The sequence below is a fragment of the Chionomys nivalis genome, chromosome 7 (assembly GCF_950005125.1).
Source record: "Chionomys nivalis chromosome 7, mChiNiv1.1, whole genome shotgun sequence".
In the NCBI taxonomy this organism is placed as follows: Eukaryota; Metazoa; Chordata; class Mammalia; order Rodentia; family Cricetidae; genus Chionomys; species Chionomys nivalis.
The window spans coordinates 43,714,203-43,735,651 of NC_080092.1; the positions used below are offsets into that span (position 1 = coordinate 43,714,203).

General features: G+C 41.6%; 1 protein-coding gene across 2 annotated transcripts in view; it reads right to left on the minus strand.

Moving 5' to 3' along the window:
* Positions 1–20,586, minus strand: part of Akap10 (A-kinase anchoring protein 10) — a 76,518-nt gene extending 55,932 nt beyond the window's left edge. For both annotated transcript variants that reach the window (XM_057774550.1, XM_057774551.1), the window contains exons 1-4: positions 20,352–20,586; positions 12,093–12,140; positions 6,038–6,220; positions 4,978–5,538 (exon numbers count right to left, since the gene is read on the minus strand). In XM_057774550.1, the coding sequence (XP_057630533.1) occupies positions 4,978–5,538; positions 6,038–6,220; positions 12,093–12,140; positions 20,352–20,439 (880 nt within the window). In that variant the 5' untranslated portion in view covers positions 20,440–20,586. The remainder of the gene's footprint in view (positions 1–4,977; positions 5,539–6,037; positions 6,221–12,092; positions 12,141–20,351) is intronic.
* Positions 20,587–21,449: the final 863 nt, after the last annotated feature.

The following is a 21,449-nucleotide window of genomic DNA, read 5'->3' on the forward strand; positions in this document are numbered from 1 at the left end:
AAAATCCTGTCTCAAAAACACAAAACCAAAAACGGATGCTATTGTTGAAGACACCATATATTTAAATCATAGAACATGTAGATAGATACCTGGAAACCTCATTCCCACTGACTAGGCTTCACAGCTACAGAAGGCACTATGCATAGGACTAGGGGGAAAACAGTCATCAATCTCATCCAGCTATGAACTCACTGGCTGCAACAATGGATGGCTTGGCAAGGCATGCCCACTGGTGCACCAGTGGCAGGACAATCACAGGTATAACCAACCACTCTTGGATTAGATTTAAGGCCCGCTCCATAATATAAAACCCATATCTAGCACCATTATTGGGCCAAGAACCTATAGCTACACAAGTCATAGGCCCCAGAGGTGAACCTACTACTAAATGGACACAGTAACTGACATCTAATGACTTGTTTTTATATCCATAAATTAGTGCATCACTCAGTCTTCATCAGAGACTCACAACTGGCCGAGAAAGAGAATAAGAGACTGTGGAATGTTTAGTTTTAAATGCAACATGCATACCATACTCCCTCATCTCAAAACTTAGGTAGGGATCATTGTGGAAGAAAGAGTTTAAGAGTCAGAGGCAATAGACAACTACAGGCAAACAGTATCTTCTGAACACAGCAGGGTAGCTACACACATGAACGCACAACAATTATGATAGCATATACAAAACCTGTGCAAGTCCAAGCCAGCTCAAATTCTAGCATTAAGAGGAGAGTTGTTAAGGCAGGTATGGTGGAGCACGCCTTTAATCCCAGCACGGAAGAGGCAGAGGCAGGTGGACCTCTAAGAGTTTGAGGCCAGCCTGGTTTACAGAGTTGAGTTCTAGGACAGCCAAAGCTACACAGTGAGACCCTGTCTCCAAAGTGGGACACAAAGTCCCATGTGACCCCTAGCTGAGGAACTGATACTTGCTGGGATATGGGAAGTCAGTTTTCTCTAAGAATATAACTAGTCACTGCTAAATCATCCACACGCTAGTGGAAGATCACATACCTAAGACTATTTGGGTAGTACAAGTCTTGACATGATACAAAGTTGGGTAGGTAGAGAAGGGAGTGTGGGTCTGAGCAGAGTTTAGGATGTTGAATATAAACACAAAAATTTCTCAAAGAAGTAATAAAACGTTTTTTTAATATCAATGAAGCCAGACAGCAGCACACACCCTTAATCCCAGTACTTAGGATGCAGAGGCAGGCAGATCTCTGAGTTCTAGGCCAGCCTGGTCTACATAGTAAGTTCTAGAACAGTCAAAGCTACAAAGCAAGACTCTGTTCCAGGGGTTGGGGAGGAAATAAATGAATATGTCAGAAAAGCTATATATAGTTAAGACCATCTATAGTCCCATCTACTTCAGAAGGTGAAGCAGGATGATCACACTAAGAGCTTATCCAGGGAATTTGGGGCCAGTCTGGGCAATATAGATAGATAACATTAATAAAATATCAATCAACCAAAACCAACAAAACAATACAAACTTAGATTGTACTAATTTTAATACTCTATAATAAAAAGAACAAGAGAATACAACAATAAAACGAACCAACTAAATAAATAATAAAGGGGACCTGAAAGATGGCTCACCAGGGACCCATATAGTAGCAGTTGTTCTCTGACCTTACACATGTAGGGCACCTTTACTTGTGCACATGCATGTGTGCACACACATACACAGACACATGAATGCAATATGACTTAAAAAAAGAAAAAGGAACAGAAAAATTTCCTTAAAATATCCTGTTTTGTTTTTTTAAAATGTACCTTTTAAGGTATGTGATGCATCAAAAATTGGAAAAAAGGAACTTTCCTTCAGGCATCAGGAGGATCCTTAAGCACTAAGTTACTCAATTTAGCATTTCCTTAATTAGTTTTTAAAATATTTAAGGGGCTGAAGAGATGGACTTCTTAGTTAAGAGCACTAGTTACTTTTCCCAAGGACCCAGGTTTGATTTCCAGAACCTACATGGAGGTTCACAACTGGCTATAACTCCAGTTCCAGGACCTTCGGGCCCGAGGACACTGCACATAGCAGTGCATAGGCATACTTGCAGACAAAACACATACACATTCAAAATAAAAAGACCTTGTCTTTCAGCTCAAAACTGATCTTCAACCAACCACAACAGAACTTAAATAGTGACTCCATGAGACCATACAAATAAATATATCTAGAACTTTATTATTTCTTATAACTAAGATAATACAAGGGTTTTTTTGTTGGTGATGTTTCAGTTGTTTGTTTGTCTGAAAATGATATATTTCAGGGACTGGAGAGAGAACTAAGATGTTAAGAACCTCTGTCCCTTTTGCTGAGGACCTGGGTTCAACTATCAGTACCACATGTTCACAACCATCCATAGCCTCCCATTCAGGGGACCCAACAGGCACACATTTTGTGCACATACATGCATAAAGGCAAAACATTTATACATGTAAAATAAAATAATAAATCTTTAAAAAAATTTTTAAAGAATAAGACTTTAGATCACTAAATTTTAAGAATTCTTGAAATTCAGGGCATATGAAGTAATTTAAAATTAATTAAAATATAAAAGCTTATGTAATAGAAAATTCTTCAGATATTTCATAAATTGGATAAAAATTTCCCTGAATAGTTAGCCTGTGACTATGCCATCTATTATTGTATCTTTAAAATGAGATGTAACAGGGCCATGGTGGCGCACACTTTTAATCCCAGCCCTTGGGAGGCAGAAGTAGGCAGATCTCTGTGAGTTCAAGGCCAGCCTGGTCTACAAGAACTAATTTCAGGACAGGCACCAAAGCTACAGAGAAATCTTGTCTTGGAAAAAAAAACAAAACAGAATGAGATGTATAATAAGTACAAGAATAAATTTACCATAATTAGTTACTGAAATAATGAATTTACCACACGAAGTAACCAAATTTTTTCTATTATTTTAAATTACTAACAATGTCTTTATGAACAAAAAACACAAACAACCTGAGGTCATGGAGCTGAAAAGATGGCTTAGTAGTTAGGAGTACCAACTGTTCTTCCAGAGGACCTGGTTCAATGCCAGCACCCAAATGGTGGCTCACACACAAACGTAACTCACAGAATGGGTGTACAGATTATATACACACGTCTATAAAAACCAGGTCAGGAAGGTCAGTAACACCTAGCTGAGGATGCTGGATGATAAAGCAGGCTTAACACAATGAAGCAACTAGTCAGTGGAAGTGGGGCCAAACCGTAAGAACCACAACAGACAGAGCTATCAGGAAAGCCAACCAGGAAGCCAGGGAGGTAGCTATGAAGACACATATATACTAGGAAAATTAATTATCATTATCAAAGTCAGCTAAAAAAATTACTTTATTTCTCCCCTTGACAACATAAACTAAGATCTTGAAATCAAATTTATCATCTTCCAAATAAAGTACAGATTAAGGGATATAGCTCAATCTGAGGTTCTATGTTTAATCTCTGACAGACACTAATGAAGAAAGGAAATAGAAAACATTAGTCTTAAGAATGCGAGGAGAGGGATCAAAAACTTTATGGAAACGTATGACTTTTAAAAGGTAATTTAAAATATAAAGGAGTTTGGACATAACAGAATGGGTAGACAATGCTGCTCACAGAAGCGATAGACTGTCAAATGAAGATCTCTATGAGATACCTCCATGGCTCCCACCTTCAGGTTCTTGCTTTGAACTCCTGCCCTGACTTCCCTTAATGATGGAGCGTGGTCTGGAAGTGTAAGAGGATATAAACCCTTTCCTTCCCTAAGCTGCCTCTGGCCAGTGTTTTAACACAACAGAAGAGTAACTCTAGTTACAGGGTCTAAACACTGTCCACACGCACAGGCTCACAAAACAGGTGGCTGGTTGAGCTCAGTTAGAAAACTGTGGGAAAACTTCACAAAATGTACATTCACATACCCACTACCTGAAAAAAATCTACATTCCACACCAAGAGTGTGAGTCTGACGAAACAAACCACTCTGACTCAGATCCACTAGAACTATAGATGGGAATATCAGATAACTACATCTAACAAATTCGAGAAGATAAAAATAAGATCAAAATGAGAGTGAAGGAAAGAAGAAATTACCAAAAAAAAATTTTTTTTTTCAAGAAATAAATTCAGGGGCTGACAAATGGTTCAGTGGGTAAAAACATTTGTCCCATGAACCTGAGAGCCAATCCCTGGAGCCTACTATGGAAGGAAGCACACTTGAAAACTCTCTTCTGACCTCTACATGCAAGCCTACAATCACACACATTTACACACAACATCTTACAGAAATCCAGAAACTTTGCAAGATGAACTGACACACTAAAATTAATTCATTAGCAAGCCAGACCTATCTTTGTAGAGAGCTACCAGCATTTGAAGAAGTCACCCAGCCTTTGAGAGAGAGAGAAGATAAAAAAGATAAAGTCTGGATAATAAGAATTCCAAAGAGCAGTAATTAAAATAATGAGAATGTGGTACAATTTCTGAATTAACAGAACAAGAAAGAAAAAAGTGTTATTTTCAAAATGCCTGTTTAATTCTAGCTCATCACTTACTAGACAACCCAGGAAGAAACATTCTAAACCACAATAGTCTCAAGGGTAAACGGAATATTAATATCTACTTAACACAGCTATCATGACAATTAAGTGAAATCCAAATATACTTAATACAGAACTCAATAAATGATACCTACCAGCAATCTAAAAAAGAAAATGAAAAAAATAAACCTGTAAGGTGCAGTTAGCAGTGATAAATGAGGACTGAGACCAAAGGAGACCATCTACTTGGACAAATGTGAAAGTAAGCAGCACAGTGCCCTGCTGCACTGTCCCCACTCAGCATCTCCTTCCACAGCGGCTCCTCCCTCCTCTGAGCCCTCCTACGGGTGTAAACCGGAGGCAGAAAGAGTCTATGCTGACCCGCCCTCCTCGTTTGAAGTCCCGCACTGTGATGAGGCACAGGCGTCACATACTTACTTTTCATGAGTTTTCCTGACAGTTCTCGCAGTGGAGAAGAGGGGCTATTTCTACTGGCTACTGTAAGTCTGGGGGAGGATTCTCGGGAGTCTGTGGAGATTTGAGGAGCTCCTGTTCTGGCCATTTCAAGATGGAGAGAAGGGGCACTGTGACATTCCTGGGAAAGCAGCAAGTGATTCTGAGTGTTCTGAGTTCTACCACTCAGGTCAATTCCTTCTGGTGGAGTCACGAGCAGTGGGGCTGAACTAGAATCCCCCAACCTCTTGTCCAGAGACTCAGTTACAAAAGATGCTGACGTTGTCTCGGGCTTTTTAGATGGAGAGACAGGCTCAGCCAATGAACTCTGTTTCACTGTGTTCAGACTGTGTGCTCTTATTCGGGACCAAGTTGTAGAGTGAAAACTTTCAGCCTCTAACCAAAATTTCACCAGGTGCTCCATTCTCCGAAGCTCCATAAACTGGAGGAAATATGGGAGGACAACAGAGTCACGTAAGACCTGTTCAAGGGTCTTTGAAAGACTGGATTTGGTCTCTTGAGTTTGATAGTCCAGACAGGATCTGCCTAAAAGACAGAAGCAAATAAATTAGCTATTTTGGTAACAATTTCCTATCTAAAGACAAACTTTTCTAACATTGGAATCAGACAATACTTCCAAAAAGACTATTTCCAAAATAACCTTTTTTACTCCTTTACACCATTGCTAACTAGGAGTAACCATTTCCTTCAACCCCACTTAACATTCATATTAGCAAACTCTGAGTATATTCATATTTTAACTCATGATTTTGATTTGTATCAAAGTACTATTAAAGTCAGTAATATTTTCTGTGCATTTTTATTAAGTGGTCAAATGCATCTCTTCAGTGTTCTACTGGACATTCCTTATATTTACATGAACACAATAGAGCACCACCTCATTACACTCGCACTTATTTTTTTTAATCTATTTTTTTTCAAAGTCTCTTCCAATCATGAAGTTCAATATCTTTCGACTGGAATCTCACATGTTTTATTACGTTTGCCCTTTATTAGGCGTTAATGAGAAGTGGCAGTCACTTACCTAGGTCCCCAAAATGAGCAGCCTCCATGTGGCTTGGCTGCTTCTTAAGCGTTGCTGTTCTGCTGCTTGAAAAGGAGTCCATGTTGGCAGAAATGGCATTGATTGCAACATGACTTGGTCCTGCAGCTTCCAGCAAGGCATGGTTTTTAGTGCTCTTCTGTGGGGAATGTACGGCTACTGAAGCTATAAATTTAAAAAAAAAAATGTGTAAAGTTAAACACAATTTGATGATTTGAAACCCATAAGCAGGCTTTAAGAAAATTAAAAAAACAAACAAAAAAACTAAACTTTCTAATACTTAAGCAACACTCAGAAAACAGTTAAGGGGCTGAAGAGATAGCTCAGCAGCTAAGAGCACTGGTTGCTCTCCGGAGCACTCAGCTAAGAGCACTGGCTGCTCTCCGGAGCACTCAGGTACAAGCCCAGCACCCACATGGAGGCTGACAAACACCTACAACTCCAGTTCCAGGGATATGGTGCCCTCTTCTGGCCTCTGTGAGAACACACATGATGTACAGACAATATACATGCAGACCAAACACCCTTTTACATTAAAAAAAAAAATTAAATAAGTCAGACATGTTGCCACATGCCTTTAATTCCAGCAAATAGGAGGCCGCAGATAGATCTCTGTCAGTTGAGGGCCAGCCTGGTCTACAGAGAAAGTTCCAAGACAGACAGGGCTTCATAGCCCACCTCTAATAAATATTTAGAAGATAATTCTATAAAACAGAAGCAAAGCGTAAAGAAAACACTCTATTAATAAAACTATGACTTAGAAGCTCTTTCTCTGAAAACTTTGACTTACGCACAAAAGCCAAGCTTAGTGTGGTGTTATACAACCAACACCCCAGCAGGGAGCCAGGAAGTCAAGTCAGGTTCCAGGTTAGTTTGGGCAAAGTGGCAAAACCTGTCTCCCCAAAGAGAAAAGTGTAAAAACATAGAAAGCATTTTGAAAGGTGAACCTTTTCCTTTTCTTAATCTTTGCTTGCTTCACAAACAAAAAACTGAATTTAGAATAAATTCTTGAGAGAAATAAAAAAATCTAGAAAAGTGTTTATCACAATACTTTACTTTTTAAATTGAGCAGCAAACTGAAGCTCAAGCTACTTAAAAATAAAACTATTAAGCAGGGCAGTCCCATCCTTTAAAAGAATAAGGGGAAATCTCTCTCGAGTTGAAGGCCAGCCTGGTCAATACAGTAAGTTCCTGGCAAGCCAAGGTTACATAATAAGACCCTCTCTCAAAAAACTAATAATAAGAATAAACACTTAAAATTTACAATGCCAATGGAGACGCAGTTCGGTGGCAGAACTGCTTGCTTAGCATTTGTCAAGCAGATCCTGGGTTTGATCCTCAAGACCACAAATTGTTTTGTTCAGAAAATATTTCTTTAATAGTCTGAAGAAACAGTATCATCCTTTTGACTTCAGCATTCTAAATTATGGGCTGGAGAGAGAGCTCAACTGCTAAAGTTGAGAATCACACTTATCTCTAAAGAATAAGAGCTCAGTTCCCAAAAAAGTTACCAATGCAGTAGCAGGAAATATTAACCCAATACTGCTGATTGACACTTAAAGTTGTTGTTAAAGCTGAGCTAAAATTCTATTTGTCAGCTAGGCGGTGGTGGCGCACGCCTTTAATACCAGCACTCGGGAGGCAGAGGCAGGCAGATCTCTATGAGTTCGAGGCCAGCCTGGTCCAGGACAGGCTCCAAAAGCTACAGAGAAACCCTGTCTCGAAAAACAAAACAAAGAAAAAACAAAATACAACAACAACAACAACAAAAAACAACTATTTGTTCAACTTTAATAGGAGGTTGCCCTAGTTTTTATTTTCATGTTTAATTGAAGTAAAACCATTTCAGCAAGTTTATAAACAATAGTTTAGGGTTTTAGTTATTTTTGAGACATGGTCTGACTATGTTGGGCTGGGCTCTACACAAACTCATAATCCTCCTGCTTCAGCCTCCAGAGTTCAGTAATTACGGGTGTGCATTAACACAGCCAATTTATAGATTAAGAAAAAAACTTTTATAAGTGTATGCGCACATGATGTATGTATGAGTACACATGCCACAGTGCACATGTGGAATGCAGAGGACAACTCTGTAGAATTGGTTCTCTCCTCCACCTTTATGTGGGTTGCAGGGGATCAAACCCAAGGTCTCCAGGCTTTCATGGCAAGCACTTTTACCCACTGAGCCATTTCACCATGCCTGCCGGTTAGTTTTTTCATACAGACAATAGATACATAAAAAATTCTATGTGACTATCTCCTTTCTAAATATATCTTCATTAGATATCCATGATAACAAAAATGCTATGAATTCATTTGTGTGGTTTTTTCTTAGGGGCTGGAGAGGGAAGTGATGAAACAGCTAGCATTCATTGCTTTTAACGAGGGCCAGGGCTCCATCCCCAGCACCCACATGGTGGTTCACAGCCACCTGTAACTCTAGTTCCATGCCCTCTTCTGGCCTCTATATACGTGGTACATACATATCCATGCTGGGGAAACATGGTTTTCCTACTCCTCTTCACCACTCTGCTACAACTCAAGCCTCCTATCACCTCTGTTCTTTCCCGACAGCCTCTTTCTCTGAACTCCATGGTACTACACTCCCTAATTTCCTTTCGAGTCTGTTCATCCTTCTCATTCTAAAATCCATCTCTTAAATGTCCACTGTCAGAAATGGCCTCCTTCACTGACTCCTCTTCCTAAAAATATATTTCCCTGGCCTGATCTCCTATCTATCCTTTGATCTAGACTCTGTTCTAGCTTTTCTTTTCTTTCTTTCTTTCTCTTTTTTTTTTGAGACAGGGTTTCTCTGTAGTTTTTCTAGCCTGTCCTGGAATTAGCTCTTGTAGACCAGGCTGGCCTTGAACTCACAGAGACAGGGACAGAAGGGAAAATCTACTTACTGGAAAAAAAAATCCTCACTTAAGCTTCAGGGAGCCATAAGCACTTAAAACCCATGCAGCTTCAGGTAATCATCCTTAGCCAGCTCAGTCTCTATCAGGAGCTGCTGTATGCTCGCTCTGGGGCTGAAGTACTTCTCCATATTCTAGATGCTCAATTATAGCACAAGGGCAACAAAGGCAAATTCTTCTTAAATGCCTCACTAGTTTCTTTTTATCATAATTATCAGTAATCCCTGGGATAGCAGTCATCAGTGTCTTCCTGCCAGTAGAATTCTTACATGGATATAATCTTCAGTGCCATCAGGAAGCTGGTCATCAACTTTGGAAGCTCTGGAGAACAAGCATTTGATATAATTCCTTCTCCTTGGTGGAAATGGCCTGTGTAAGATGGCTGCAGGAGAAGAGGGCTGGCGGCAGGGACGGACAGACAGGGAGCCTTGGAGCATCAGGAAGTGAGGGGTCTGGAAGGATAGTCAGCTGAGTCCTGGGCAGCAACTCAGTGACGAGGCCTCTTTCCTGCTCTTTATGGCTCTGTATAGCCTCATTTCAATCTTTCTGTAAAAATTTCCCTTTAGCCGGGCGATGGTGGCGCACGCCTTTAATCCCAGTACTTGGGAGGCAGAGGCAGGCGGATCTCTGTGAGTTCGAGACCAGCCTGGTCTACAGAGCTAGTTCCAGGACAGGCTCCAAAGCCACAGAGAAACCCTGTCTCGAAAAACCAAAAAAAAAAAAAAAAAAAAAAAAAAAAAAAAAAAAAAATTTCCCTTTACTTATCTGATGGCCCTTATATAAATATACATATTTGAATACATATATTTATTTGAATAAATATATTTTCAAAAAACTTAAAGGCTTGCAGGGACAAAATAAACAATCTTCTCTTTCATCTAAATCCTCTTATTCTTCAGGGTGTATACAGACTGCATCCTTTCCATGAAGTCTTCCCTAAAGTTTGCTGACCTCAAATTTTCTGGGCTCCTTGCAATCCTTCACTTCAGCTCACTATTTAACACTAGGCAGTGACCACTACCATTGCACCACCTGGGACAGACCAGGCACTCCACTGTTTGGTTTGTGGGTTTACTTACGTTTTGGTCTCTCTGGACAATTCTTCAAGACTGGTTTTCCTCCATTTTAGAGGTAAAGGCAAACATGTAGAAAAGTTAAATACTTTGTCCTAGGTCTATGAACTTGGGAAGGGCCATTTCAACAGACAGGATTCCAACCTAGGTCATCTAGAGTCTCGTGTATCTTTGGTTAAAACCTCAGACCCTAGAATTACTGTGTGTGAAACATATAAAAAGCAATGACTCAAAAATGCTTCCATGCAATATACCACAACTGAACATGTAATTCCCTAGCTTGGTTCTGTGAGGCAAGCCAGAAAGGTAGCAAGTGATAAACCTTACATCCGTGTCCCTCACATTCCAGATCTAACCAATAACACCTTCAATTCATTTAACCTGTTGGACTTTCAATTTTTTCCTGATCTCTTTATTACCATCACTAGTTCAAACCACCCGGAAAAATTATTTGACAATTTTTTCTCTCTCCCACCAATATATGACTCAATAAAGGCAATATCCCAGTCTTTTGTGATCTGTTACAGCCAACTTTTTTTAATGCCAAGAATAAAAGCGCTGGCCAGGCATGGTGGCATACACCTTTAACCTCAGCACTCAAAAGGCAGAGGGAGGAGGATCCCTGTGAGTCTGGAGGCAGCCTGGTCTACAAAGTTAGTTCCATGACAGCCATGCTGCAACACAGAGAAACCCTATCTTTAAAAACCAAATCCAAAAAGAATAAAAGTGATCTATAAATGGAGGCCATTATTATTTTTGCTCTATTTGCTATTGTAAATCAAAGCAGGACCTGGTAACCACACTGCAACTTTACTTTTATCCCCATGTTTGTCTGGGTATATGCATATGTGTGCACATGCATACATGCAAACAAGTTTGAGAGCATGTGTAGCAGGGAGTGTTTGTGGAAATAAGAGAATAACTTCCAGGAATCAGTTCTCTCCTGCCAACCAGCCTCTCGAGGGCCCTCTTTGGTCAGACTTCTAGGACTGCCTCTTTTAATGCTTTTGTATGTTTCACTTTACCGACCTAGCATGAAGTTTTTAAATTTCAATTAGAGAATTAAAAACCCACTGGAAAACAAAATGATGGCAATCTCCTCACTGTACAAATGAATCTGAAGAAAGCTCCTTGACTTTCCAAAGTTAGATTTCTAGTGTCAGCTCTGGGTAAAGGCGGCAGTTCTGATGGCTTGCTAGTAGTGGTCCCTTCCTCTACCACAGTCAGACCTGCTTCACAAACCTCCTAAGACCTTTTACCTTAACCAAATGCCAGTCACATCTGGCTTAAAGAAAATAGTTTAAACTAATACAGTCTCCAACTCACTTTAAAATATCAGTAATAAGCTTCAGTAAGGCTGTAGGGGCATGTTTTTCTCTAACGCTGCAAACCTTGTAAATGGTATAATTAAACTCTCTGGCAAACTAAGCAGATGGTAAACACTCAATGCCAGCCACATATCATAAAAAGAAAAAACCATACTTAAACCTATAAATAAGAACAGTGACTCGGGAGGCAGAGGCAGGCGGATCTCTGTGAGTTCGAGGCCAGCCTGGTCTACAAGAGCTAGTTCCAGGACAGGCTCCAAAACCACAGAGAAACCCTGTCTCGAAAAACCAAAAAAAAAAAAAAAAAAAAAAAAGAACAGTGTATTAACACCCACAAAGAACTGTAAATAAGCTTAAATGAAGGCCACTGACCCAATACAGTGGAAACTACTCATCCACATTTGTGAACAGACAGAAAACCAGCCTTGTAAATGGAAGTCTCTCTAGCTGTCACGGCTCAGTCCGTGTTTTACTGAACAGCGCCAACTAATGACTGTAAGGGAACAATCAAACGTATGATTAATAAGGAACTGGTTCACTTTAGAGCAGCCAGCAAATGCTAGTAAAGCCTTGTTAGAATATACATGCTAAAGAGAAATCAAGTCATAATCATGAATAATTATAATAATGAAGAATGACTACTGTCACAAGAAGAGAAGAGAATCAGAGCATTCATAACCCCAAAGCCCATCGCTGTGAATACAAAGGAGAACTCACTCACCTTTGATGGACTTGACATCTGAGGTCTTCTCTTGCTCTTTACCTTTCACTAGAACACAAAAAGGCATCATGACCAACTTCTGCAGTCAAAGAGATCCATTCTATAAACTGTCACCATCAGAGTGCCTTGAATCTAACAGATGAGTATTCTAAATTCCAAAACAATGAACTATGTGCCCTGGGGGTGGGTCAGTTCTCAGAAAAGAATTCTCTGAGAAAGAAACCTTTGAACAAGCACTTGATCAAAATCCCTGGGAGGGTTTCTCAAGAGCCAACTTTCAAAACAGCTACATTCAAGTTCTGCCTCTTGCTACTTTTCAGCCATGTAATCTTGGACAAGTTATTTTATTTAACTGAATATTAATTTCCTCAAGTAGTAAAATCAGGTCATTAATAAAACTCACTTAGAGGGTTGCTGATGAAAAATGAAACACTTGTAAAAGGCATCTGAAATGAATTTAGGATGTTGTGCCACGAATCACCCACTATGCCTGCCTTCAAGTGCAGTAAAGAAAACCCTCTTTGGTTATATATAGCATCTTAATTCTTTTGTATGCCCTCTCTAGCTTTGGGTACAAACCTCAATTCCTAAGCCTAAAATCTAACAAGTTGTCTCAAAAATGATTACATCATCTTTCCTTTATTACACAAAACAGTAAAAATTCTATAGCAAAGAAGCTTATAACAGCAAGCAAGAAAGCTGCAAATGCTCTAGGCAAGTGTGGATTCTATTATAAGACCTGACATGAGGTTATTTTTTTGCTTTTCTTGTGTTTGCTTTAAACACTAAATTTCTTTGAATTCATCTTGAGTGGCTTATCAAAGTAAGAAATCTCAGAATGTGCCGCGTCTCTATATTTGAAATATTAAAGTTGAAAAGCCAGTAGCAAAAAATAGCTGGCTGTCAGAGAATCTCCTAACATGTGCCCAACTCTCCCGCATCAGAGAAGTACCCTTGCCTTCAGCAAGTCTACTTCCAAGCAAGTAGGCATCAACAAAGAAAAGATACGGTGCTGGCTGGTACTACTCACTGCTGTCAGGAACATAAAACAAGGACTTGTGATGGAGTGACTGGTATCTTACAGCAGTCCTCCTGCCTCAGCCTTCCAAGTGCTGGAACTGCATGCATGCCCCACCCACAGCGCACTGTGGTCACATTTATCTAACAAGAAATGGAAAAACCTGTGCTCTGGAGTGAATAGAATTACAAGATTCTCATTTTCCTTTTAAATAATACCTTAAAATCTGTCATGACTGTCCTTATTTATATTTTTACATAGAAATGTCCCCTAAGAATTAGCACTGACCTTTTTTGGTTGGGGGTTGGGGTGAGACACTATTTCTGTGTAGCTTTGGAGCCTGTCCTAGAACTCGCTCTGTAGACCAGGCTGGCCTTGAACTCCAAGATCCTTCCACCTCTGCCTCTGCTGGGATAAAAAGCAGGTGCCACCACCACCCAGCTAGCACTGACTTAAGCCATTTATTTATTTATTTATTTATTTATTTAGAGGGAGGGTTTGTCTGTGCAGCCTTGGGTGTATAAGGAACTCGGTCAGCCGACAAGGCTGGCCTTGAACTCAGATCCACCTGCCTCTGCCTCCCAAGGGCTGGAATTAAAGGTTTACACCACAGATTTCTAATCATCCTTGTTTTTATCATATATTTTGAGAAGTGGATCTCAGAGGTTCCAGTCCACTGCTTGCTGTTGCTGTGGGTTTGTGAAAAGGTAAAACATACGAATAGAAAAGTGGTTAATATTCTTACGTCATAACTGTCAGGAAACAGGACCAATGCCATTAACATCACCTGTATATTTCTAACTTCAATTTTACATCCTCAGCTTTGCTCCTTATCTAATCTAGACTGCTGCAGCTAACTGGTCCACTTTTATCTGACAGGTTTACTTAAATTACCTGAAACCTAGCTCCAACTTGGCTCATGTCTACTTATCATCAGGTTTTTCACATGGACTTTCTCAGGGTAAAACTTCAGTCCATCCTAAACTGTCTCTCTTCCCTACTCAGCACCTCACCAGTCAGCAGTCCTTTATGAGTTACCCCAGAACTTAACCTAAATTCAGCCATGTGTCACCACTTTTGATAGCTAACACTGGCTGAGGCAGGCGCCTCCATTTAGGCTGGGTGGCTAAGGAAGTCCTCTGAGATGTTATTTGAATTTCAGCTTGACTGTCAAGAGGGAGCTGATTTTTATAAAGACTGAGAAAGCACAAGTATTTTGCTATCACCTTCCTTATTGGATAACTGTTTATCTAGCATGAAAAAAAAATTCCACATCTCCTACCTCTTATTCTCTATCTGTATCTATACATCTTTATCTATATTAAAGGTTCACAAACTTATCCTGAAAAAGGGCCAGAGTATAGACATTTTCAAAATTTTTTATTTGGGGTTGAAGAGATGGCTCCATGGCTAAGAGCACTGGCTGCTCTTCCAGAGGACCCAGGTTTGATTTTCAACACTTCCATGGTGGCTCACACTGACTGGAACTCCAGTTCTAGGGGATCAACACTCTCTTCCAGCCTCCAAGAGCACAGCATGAACATGAAGCACAAACATACATGCAGGTCAAACATCCATACACGGTTTTTGTCATCTCAAAGTTTTATTTTTTTATTATTTTAAATATTTATTTGTTTATTTATTATACAATATTCTGTCTTGTGTATGCCTGAAGGCCAGAAGAGGGCGCCAGACCTCTTTACAGATGGTTGTGAGCCACCATGTGGTTGCTGGGAATTGAACTCAGGACCTTTGGAAGAGCAGGCAATGCTCTTAACCACTGAGCCATCTCTCCAGCCCCTCAAAGTTTTATTTATTTATTGAACTGTGCGTGCGTCTATCAGTATACACGTGTATGGAGATCAGAGTACAATGTCTGAGAGTCCTTTCTCCTTTCACCATGAGTTTCAGGCACTGAGGTCAAGTTGCCAGCAGGGCAAAGTGCTGCACCATCCCACAAGTCCCAAATTGTAACTACTTTAAGTTCTGCTGACCTCAAAGGTCTCTGCTTGCACTATTAAACACACAGACACATCTGTGTTACAGTCAGTAACTGGTGGTGCGCTGTGCAGTTGAGATGGCTTAGTGGTCAAGAGCCTGTGCTACACTTCCAGAGGACCCAGGTTTAGTTTCCAGCATCCACAATATGGCTCACAGTTATCCATAACAGAATACACACATGGTGCACATACATACGTGTACACAAAACATTCATGTGTGTGTATACATATATATGCAAAACCAAAAAAAAAAAAAAAACTAATGGACTGTATCTTGTCTTTGAAATACAGAAATAAATTTCAGGGACTAGAGTGAGGGCTTAGCCCATGAAAAGTTGGCCACATAAGCTGGATTAACCTGAATTTATCTTCAGAACCCAGTCAGTTGGGATAAGAGGGCTGACCCCACAAAGTTGTACTCCGGTCTTACATGCCCAATGACACTTGTGCACACACACAATAGTAAAATATATATAAATAAAAATTCCAAATAAGACGGAGCACAATTGGTGAATAAAACAAAATTTGAAATGATTTAGAGGGAAAACAAACAAACATCTGCTCTTGGGGCAGAGAACGGTATTTAAAACAGCAGGCTGAAAAGATGGCTCTGTAGTGAAGGGCACAAACCACTGCTAGGTGTGGTGGCACGCGCCTTTCACCCATCACTCAGGCAGACAGATGGGTCTCAGTTCCAGGACAGCTTGGACTACACAGAGAAATCCTGTCTCGAAAAACAAAAAACAAAACAAAAAAAGCAACAACAACAACAACAAAACCCCCAAGAGCACATACTACTCTCGTAGCAGACCCAAGTTTGGATCCTGCCACAAGTGTCGAGTGGCTTGCAACTGACTAACTCCAGAGGATATGACACTCTTCTGACTCAGGGCACCTGTATTCCTGTGTGCACATACAGACACATACGCACACACGCACGTGCACGCACACACACACACGTAATTTAAAGAATTTTAATAACAAATTTCTGAAAGAAGAAAAAAGCTCCATCTCAAATGCAGTTTCTGAGTGTACTGGAGTGGGCTGAAATTTGCTGCTCTTCTTAGGTCCAGCAAATGGCCATAGGATCTTTATTAGCCCTTGAAGGTTGAGGTCACTGAAGAAGGCATTCTCCTTTCTGCTTGTGTCTTTTGGGTTTTGGAGCCATGATCTATTCAACTGGCTGAAAGCACAGTGCCAAGTGGCCAGGTGTGATGGTTTATGTTTTGGGAGCTCTATTTTGCCTTCCCAGTGTGCAACTGTGCCTATCAACAACATTTCTAAAAGAGAAAGCTGGCACAGTTAAAAAAGGATGAGAATAAGGAAAAGCATGGCTACAGTAGGGCAGCTGTTCTAACCACTTTGCATTTGTTATCTCAGCCTGGTGATATTCTTGCATATTTGCACAGGAAGATACCTACTTGAATAATTATCAACATCAATGTATGCAAGTAAAAATTAAGAAATAAGTTTTATTACTAGGAAAACTAGTTTATTACTCGTTTAAAACTAATTAAACAGAGATATATTTATAAAAGAATCAGGGGCTGGAGAGATGGCTCAGTGGTTAAGAGCATTGCCTGCTCTTCCAAAGGTCCTGAGTTCAATTCCCAGCAACCACATGGTGGCTCACAACCATCTGCAATGAGGTCTGGTGCCCTCTTCTGGCCTTCAGGCATACACGCAGAAAGAATATTGTATACATAATAAATAAATAAATAAATATTAAAAAAAAAAGAATCAAGTAGTTATAATAAATTCCCATCACCCATATGGTGGCTCATAACCATCTGTAACTTCAGTTTTAGAGGATTAGATGCTCTCTTCTAGTCTCCTCAGGCACAGGTACACACACGTGCACACACATACATACACACAGACAAAACACCCATACAAATAAAATAAAAAAGTCAGTGCTGTCAGGTGGTGGTGGTGCACGCCTTTAATCCCAGCACTAGGGAGGCAGAGGCAGGCGGATCTCTGTGAGTTCGAGGCCAGCCTGGTCTACAAGAGCTAGTTCTAGGACAGGAACCAAAAGCTACGGAGAAACCCTGTCTCAAAAAATCAAAAAAAAAAAAAAAAAGTCAGTGCCAATTCCTGTGGAACACTTTCTATGTCAAAGTAGAAATAAAGGGACCATCATGACAGACTTTTTGCTTTTGGAGACAGGGTTTCTCTATGCAGCCCTGGAACTGTAGACCAGGCTGGCTTCGAACTCACAGAGATCCGCCTGCCTCTGCCTCCCAAGTGCTGGGATTAAAGGAGTGCACCACCACCGCCCGGCTCTTTAAGATATTTTCAAAGACAAATGAGAATCTTGTAACTCCACCCATTCTAGAGCGTGCATACCAGAAGAGACAGACAGGCCAGGCTCTATTACAGCCCTACAATCCCAATCCCATACTCAGAAGACTAAGAAAGGACTGTCATACATTTAAGGGCCAGTAACGGCCAGATATCAAGATATTAATATGAAAACCCCTCAAAAATAAAAGATGAAAGCCATGACAGAAAAATTACAAAAAGCATCTCTCAAAAGACTTAGCCGGGCGGCGGTGGCGCACGCCTTTAATCCCAGCACTTGGGAGGCAGAGGCAGGTGAATTTCGAGACCAGCCTGGTCTACAAGAGCTAGTTCCAGGACAGGCTCCAAAGCCACAGAGAAACCCTGTCTTGAAAAACCAAAAGACTTAGATATAAAAGAAAAACTTAACACAATAGAGAGGTAAAAATAAGAAAATGAGAAAACACTAAGGCAATTTTTAGTTTTCTTCTTATTTGGTTGTTGCTGTGTGTTTTACTTGCATATCTATGTAAGTATACCATGTGCATGCCTAATGCCCAAGGAGGCCAGAGGAGGGTACAGGATTCCCTGGACCTGAAGTTACAGATGGCTGTAAGCTACCATGTGAGTTCCTCTGTGCAGTAGCACAGGCTCTGGAGGGCTGAGTCACCCCCTGTCTCCTTTTCTAGCTTTGAGATTTATCATTTTAAATGAAATGTAATATAGTAAATCTCTATCAAGAAAGAAAAATAAGGGGGCTGGAGAGATGGCTCAGTGGTTAAGAGCACTGCCTGCTCTTCCAAAGGTTCTGAGTTCAATTCCCAGCAACCACATAGTGGCTTACAACCATCTGTAATGAGGTCTGGTGTATACATAATAAATAAATAAATAAATAAATAAATAAATAAATAAATATCTAAAAAATATTCAGGAAAAAAAAAGAAAGAAAAATAAAACGAGGAGGGTCTTTATAAGAGAGTTTTCGGAAGACACGTGGGGATACAAGCCTGCAATCCCAATACGACAGAGGCAGGGCACCCTGATCTAACCAGTAAATACTAAGGCCATGGCTACAAAGCTGGACTGCCTCAACCCCAACGATCCAAGAAGCTGTTTCTAGCTTCACCTGCCACATCCAGTCTCCGAAACTCATCTGGAGTGATTTTTTTAAAAAGTACTTTTATTTATTTTGTGGGTGTGGACATGTCACCTCAAATGTATGGAGGTCAGAGGACAGCTTATGGGAGCCACTCTTTCCCCTCCACCACTGTGGGTCCTGGGGCACAAACTCAGATGCTCAGGCTGCAGAGCAAGGGCCTTTACCTGCTGAGCCGCCACACAAATAATCAGATCACTCTTTATTGTCACATTATCCCTCTCCAAGTTCTACAATATATGCTCTCTGCATTTGGAATAAAACTCAATAATTTGGCGTTGACCCACCTATCTCTCTATGCCTCAGTCACAGAAGCTGGCTTGCCTTTCCTGAAGGGCACCAGCGCTTCATTCCTGGTGCCTACAGTGTCTTTCCTGACCTCTCTAAAGTTACATCTTAGCACTGATCCACTAGCTTATGTTTCAAGGTTATATCCTGAGTTCTTCCTCTAACACCCATCCAAAATGGTTCCTCTCCATAAATTACTCTCATTACACAAAATTCAGTTTGTAAAGGATATACATGCAACTATTTTATTTTATTTTTTTGCTTATTTATTGTCTGCCAACAGCGACAATGAGCTCCATAGGTACAGAGACTACTAGGTCCAGACGACTATTCAATGACTCCTAGCACAGTGTCTGGTCGACTGGACACTTGGCAGTGTGTGTTGAATAAACAGACAACACTCTACTGTCGTGCAACATGAAATTAATCCCATACTTAGAATGTATCTTCCCCCTTAAAAAGTAAGCGCCCACCACTGCCAAACCAGGTCCAGTTAATGACTCCGGAGGCATCATTAACATTAGGTACTGTACTGATGAGGCGTCCTGCCATTTTACCAGCTAGCGCTAACAGTCGGCCTCACTCAGTCCTATGATTCTCAGCGGGGAGAGAAGTGGGTTAACTGGCTGTTCCAGGTTACAGAGTTTATGAAAAAGTTGTCACGTGAACACAAGTCTGATTTAGCGTAATGTGTTTTCAAAAAAGAAAAAAATATATTCTGTTACATCTTCTCTGAAGCAACAAGAGGGGACAGAAAGAACCATCATCCGATCTAAAGAGATTTGATTGTTCCATTTGTGTATGTATTTTTAATGAAATGCAACAACCTTCTCCAGGATCAAAATCACCCTGCCTCTACTTTAAAACGGAGCAAGCTTTTACAACTGAACACCAGAAACCAAAGTAGTCATTTATAAAAACGGCAACGATTCCAATAATTTGTAAACTTGCTAAATCAGCAAAAGCAGTAGTCTTCTGAATACGGAACTTCTGTAGTAAGAAATTTTATTTTAGGAATAACAGCGGGCCCCCTTCCGCTCTCCACTCCCGCCCCCAAAAGAGGAAACTGGAAAAAAAGCTCTGGTCGAACAAACAACAGTTTCACGTAGTTTCAGGTATAAGTCCCTCGATATTCGAAAAAGTCAGACTTCCTACAAGTAAAAGGATTTCCCTGATCCTGATCCATAGTGCGCGTGTGCACACAGACAACACACACATCCAAACCTCTGGACACCAAACACACCAGAAAAGCCATTCTTTAGCAAACAAATGTTAACTTCTACGGGTTTGAGCGAGCACTTTCGGCCCAGAGCGACAATGCCCCCTCCGACCTCGCTGGAGGAGGCCACCTTCTACCCTGCAGAGTTCTGGGCAGCGCACCGCACCGCACCGCGGGTGTCGGCGCCGAGGCCGAGAGGCTCACCGAGAGCCTCGCAGCCGCCCTGACAAAACCCTTGCAGGTCGGCCGCCCCACCGCCGCCCGGCTCGCCCCCGGCCGGCGACCCCTCGGCTACCTTTCCGCCGGAAGAAGGACATGGCGGGGCCCGGGTCGGGGCGGAGGGCGCGGGGGGACTGTCGCGGGGAGGACCCTGCTCCCCTCATTCAGCAGCTGGCTGGGACTTCCGGGTCCGCAGGAGCCGCCGCACTAGCCCGAAAACAGCCCCTTCTTCCGGGTGTGGGCGCTGCCGCCTCCTCGGGATGCCCGGGCAGCTGCTGTCGCCATGTTATCAACAAGCCACCCGCCCGGAGTTCCGGTCCTTCCGCGCGCGGGGCTTCACGGGAGGCCCCGGCCCCGCCCCCTCCCGCGCACCTCCTCCCGCGGGGCCGGGGAGCGCGCCCGCCGAGTCCACGTGACCCGGCGTCCTCGCGTCCGCGAGTCCTTCCCGCGGGTGGCTCGGGATGGTGGTGTGTCTTCACGAAGCCGGAGCCAGCACTGCTCCGCCGCCTTTCCACGGAATTTTGCTAAATGGCGCGAACTGGCTAGCATTGCCCCGCCAGGTCTTCCGGACTCGCAGGCGAACCAGCAGGACAGTCATCTTTGCTTGCGTAGCTCCTGAGTCTCCGTCCCTCAAAGTGACCTCGGGAAGGAAAGAGAAGGAGTAGTAGGCTTATTTTCAGTATGAGATCCCTACAGAAGCTCAAAACGGAAAGGACCAGCAACCCAAAAGCCTCGACAATGAACCTTTTCTGTTCTTATTCGAATGCTAACTTCCTATCAAGCTACTGACTTCCTTCAACCCTTAAAGCTTCTTCATCTTTAGTGCCGAGTGGATGATCACTATAGCTGTAGGTCCTGTCAGGAAGGAACCAGGAATTCACGAAGCATATATTCGCTGATTTTTGTGTTGAATCAGTGAAGTCTAGATAAGGCAGAAGGAGAAACAAGTTCAGAAGATGCAACTTGCCTGATTATTCGGTGTGTAAAACAGGAACTAAAAGCCTGGAGTCTTAATCATATTGTTAAGAGAGGATTAATACATTTGCCAGTTTTGTTTTCGGGCCTGTTTGTTAAGACATAAAACATCCCCAGAGCTAAATTCTTAAAAATATACCGTGCATAGATACTGTACTAAGTCCTCCAGGTTAATAACAGTCTTTTGGCTTGTTCTTGG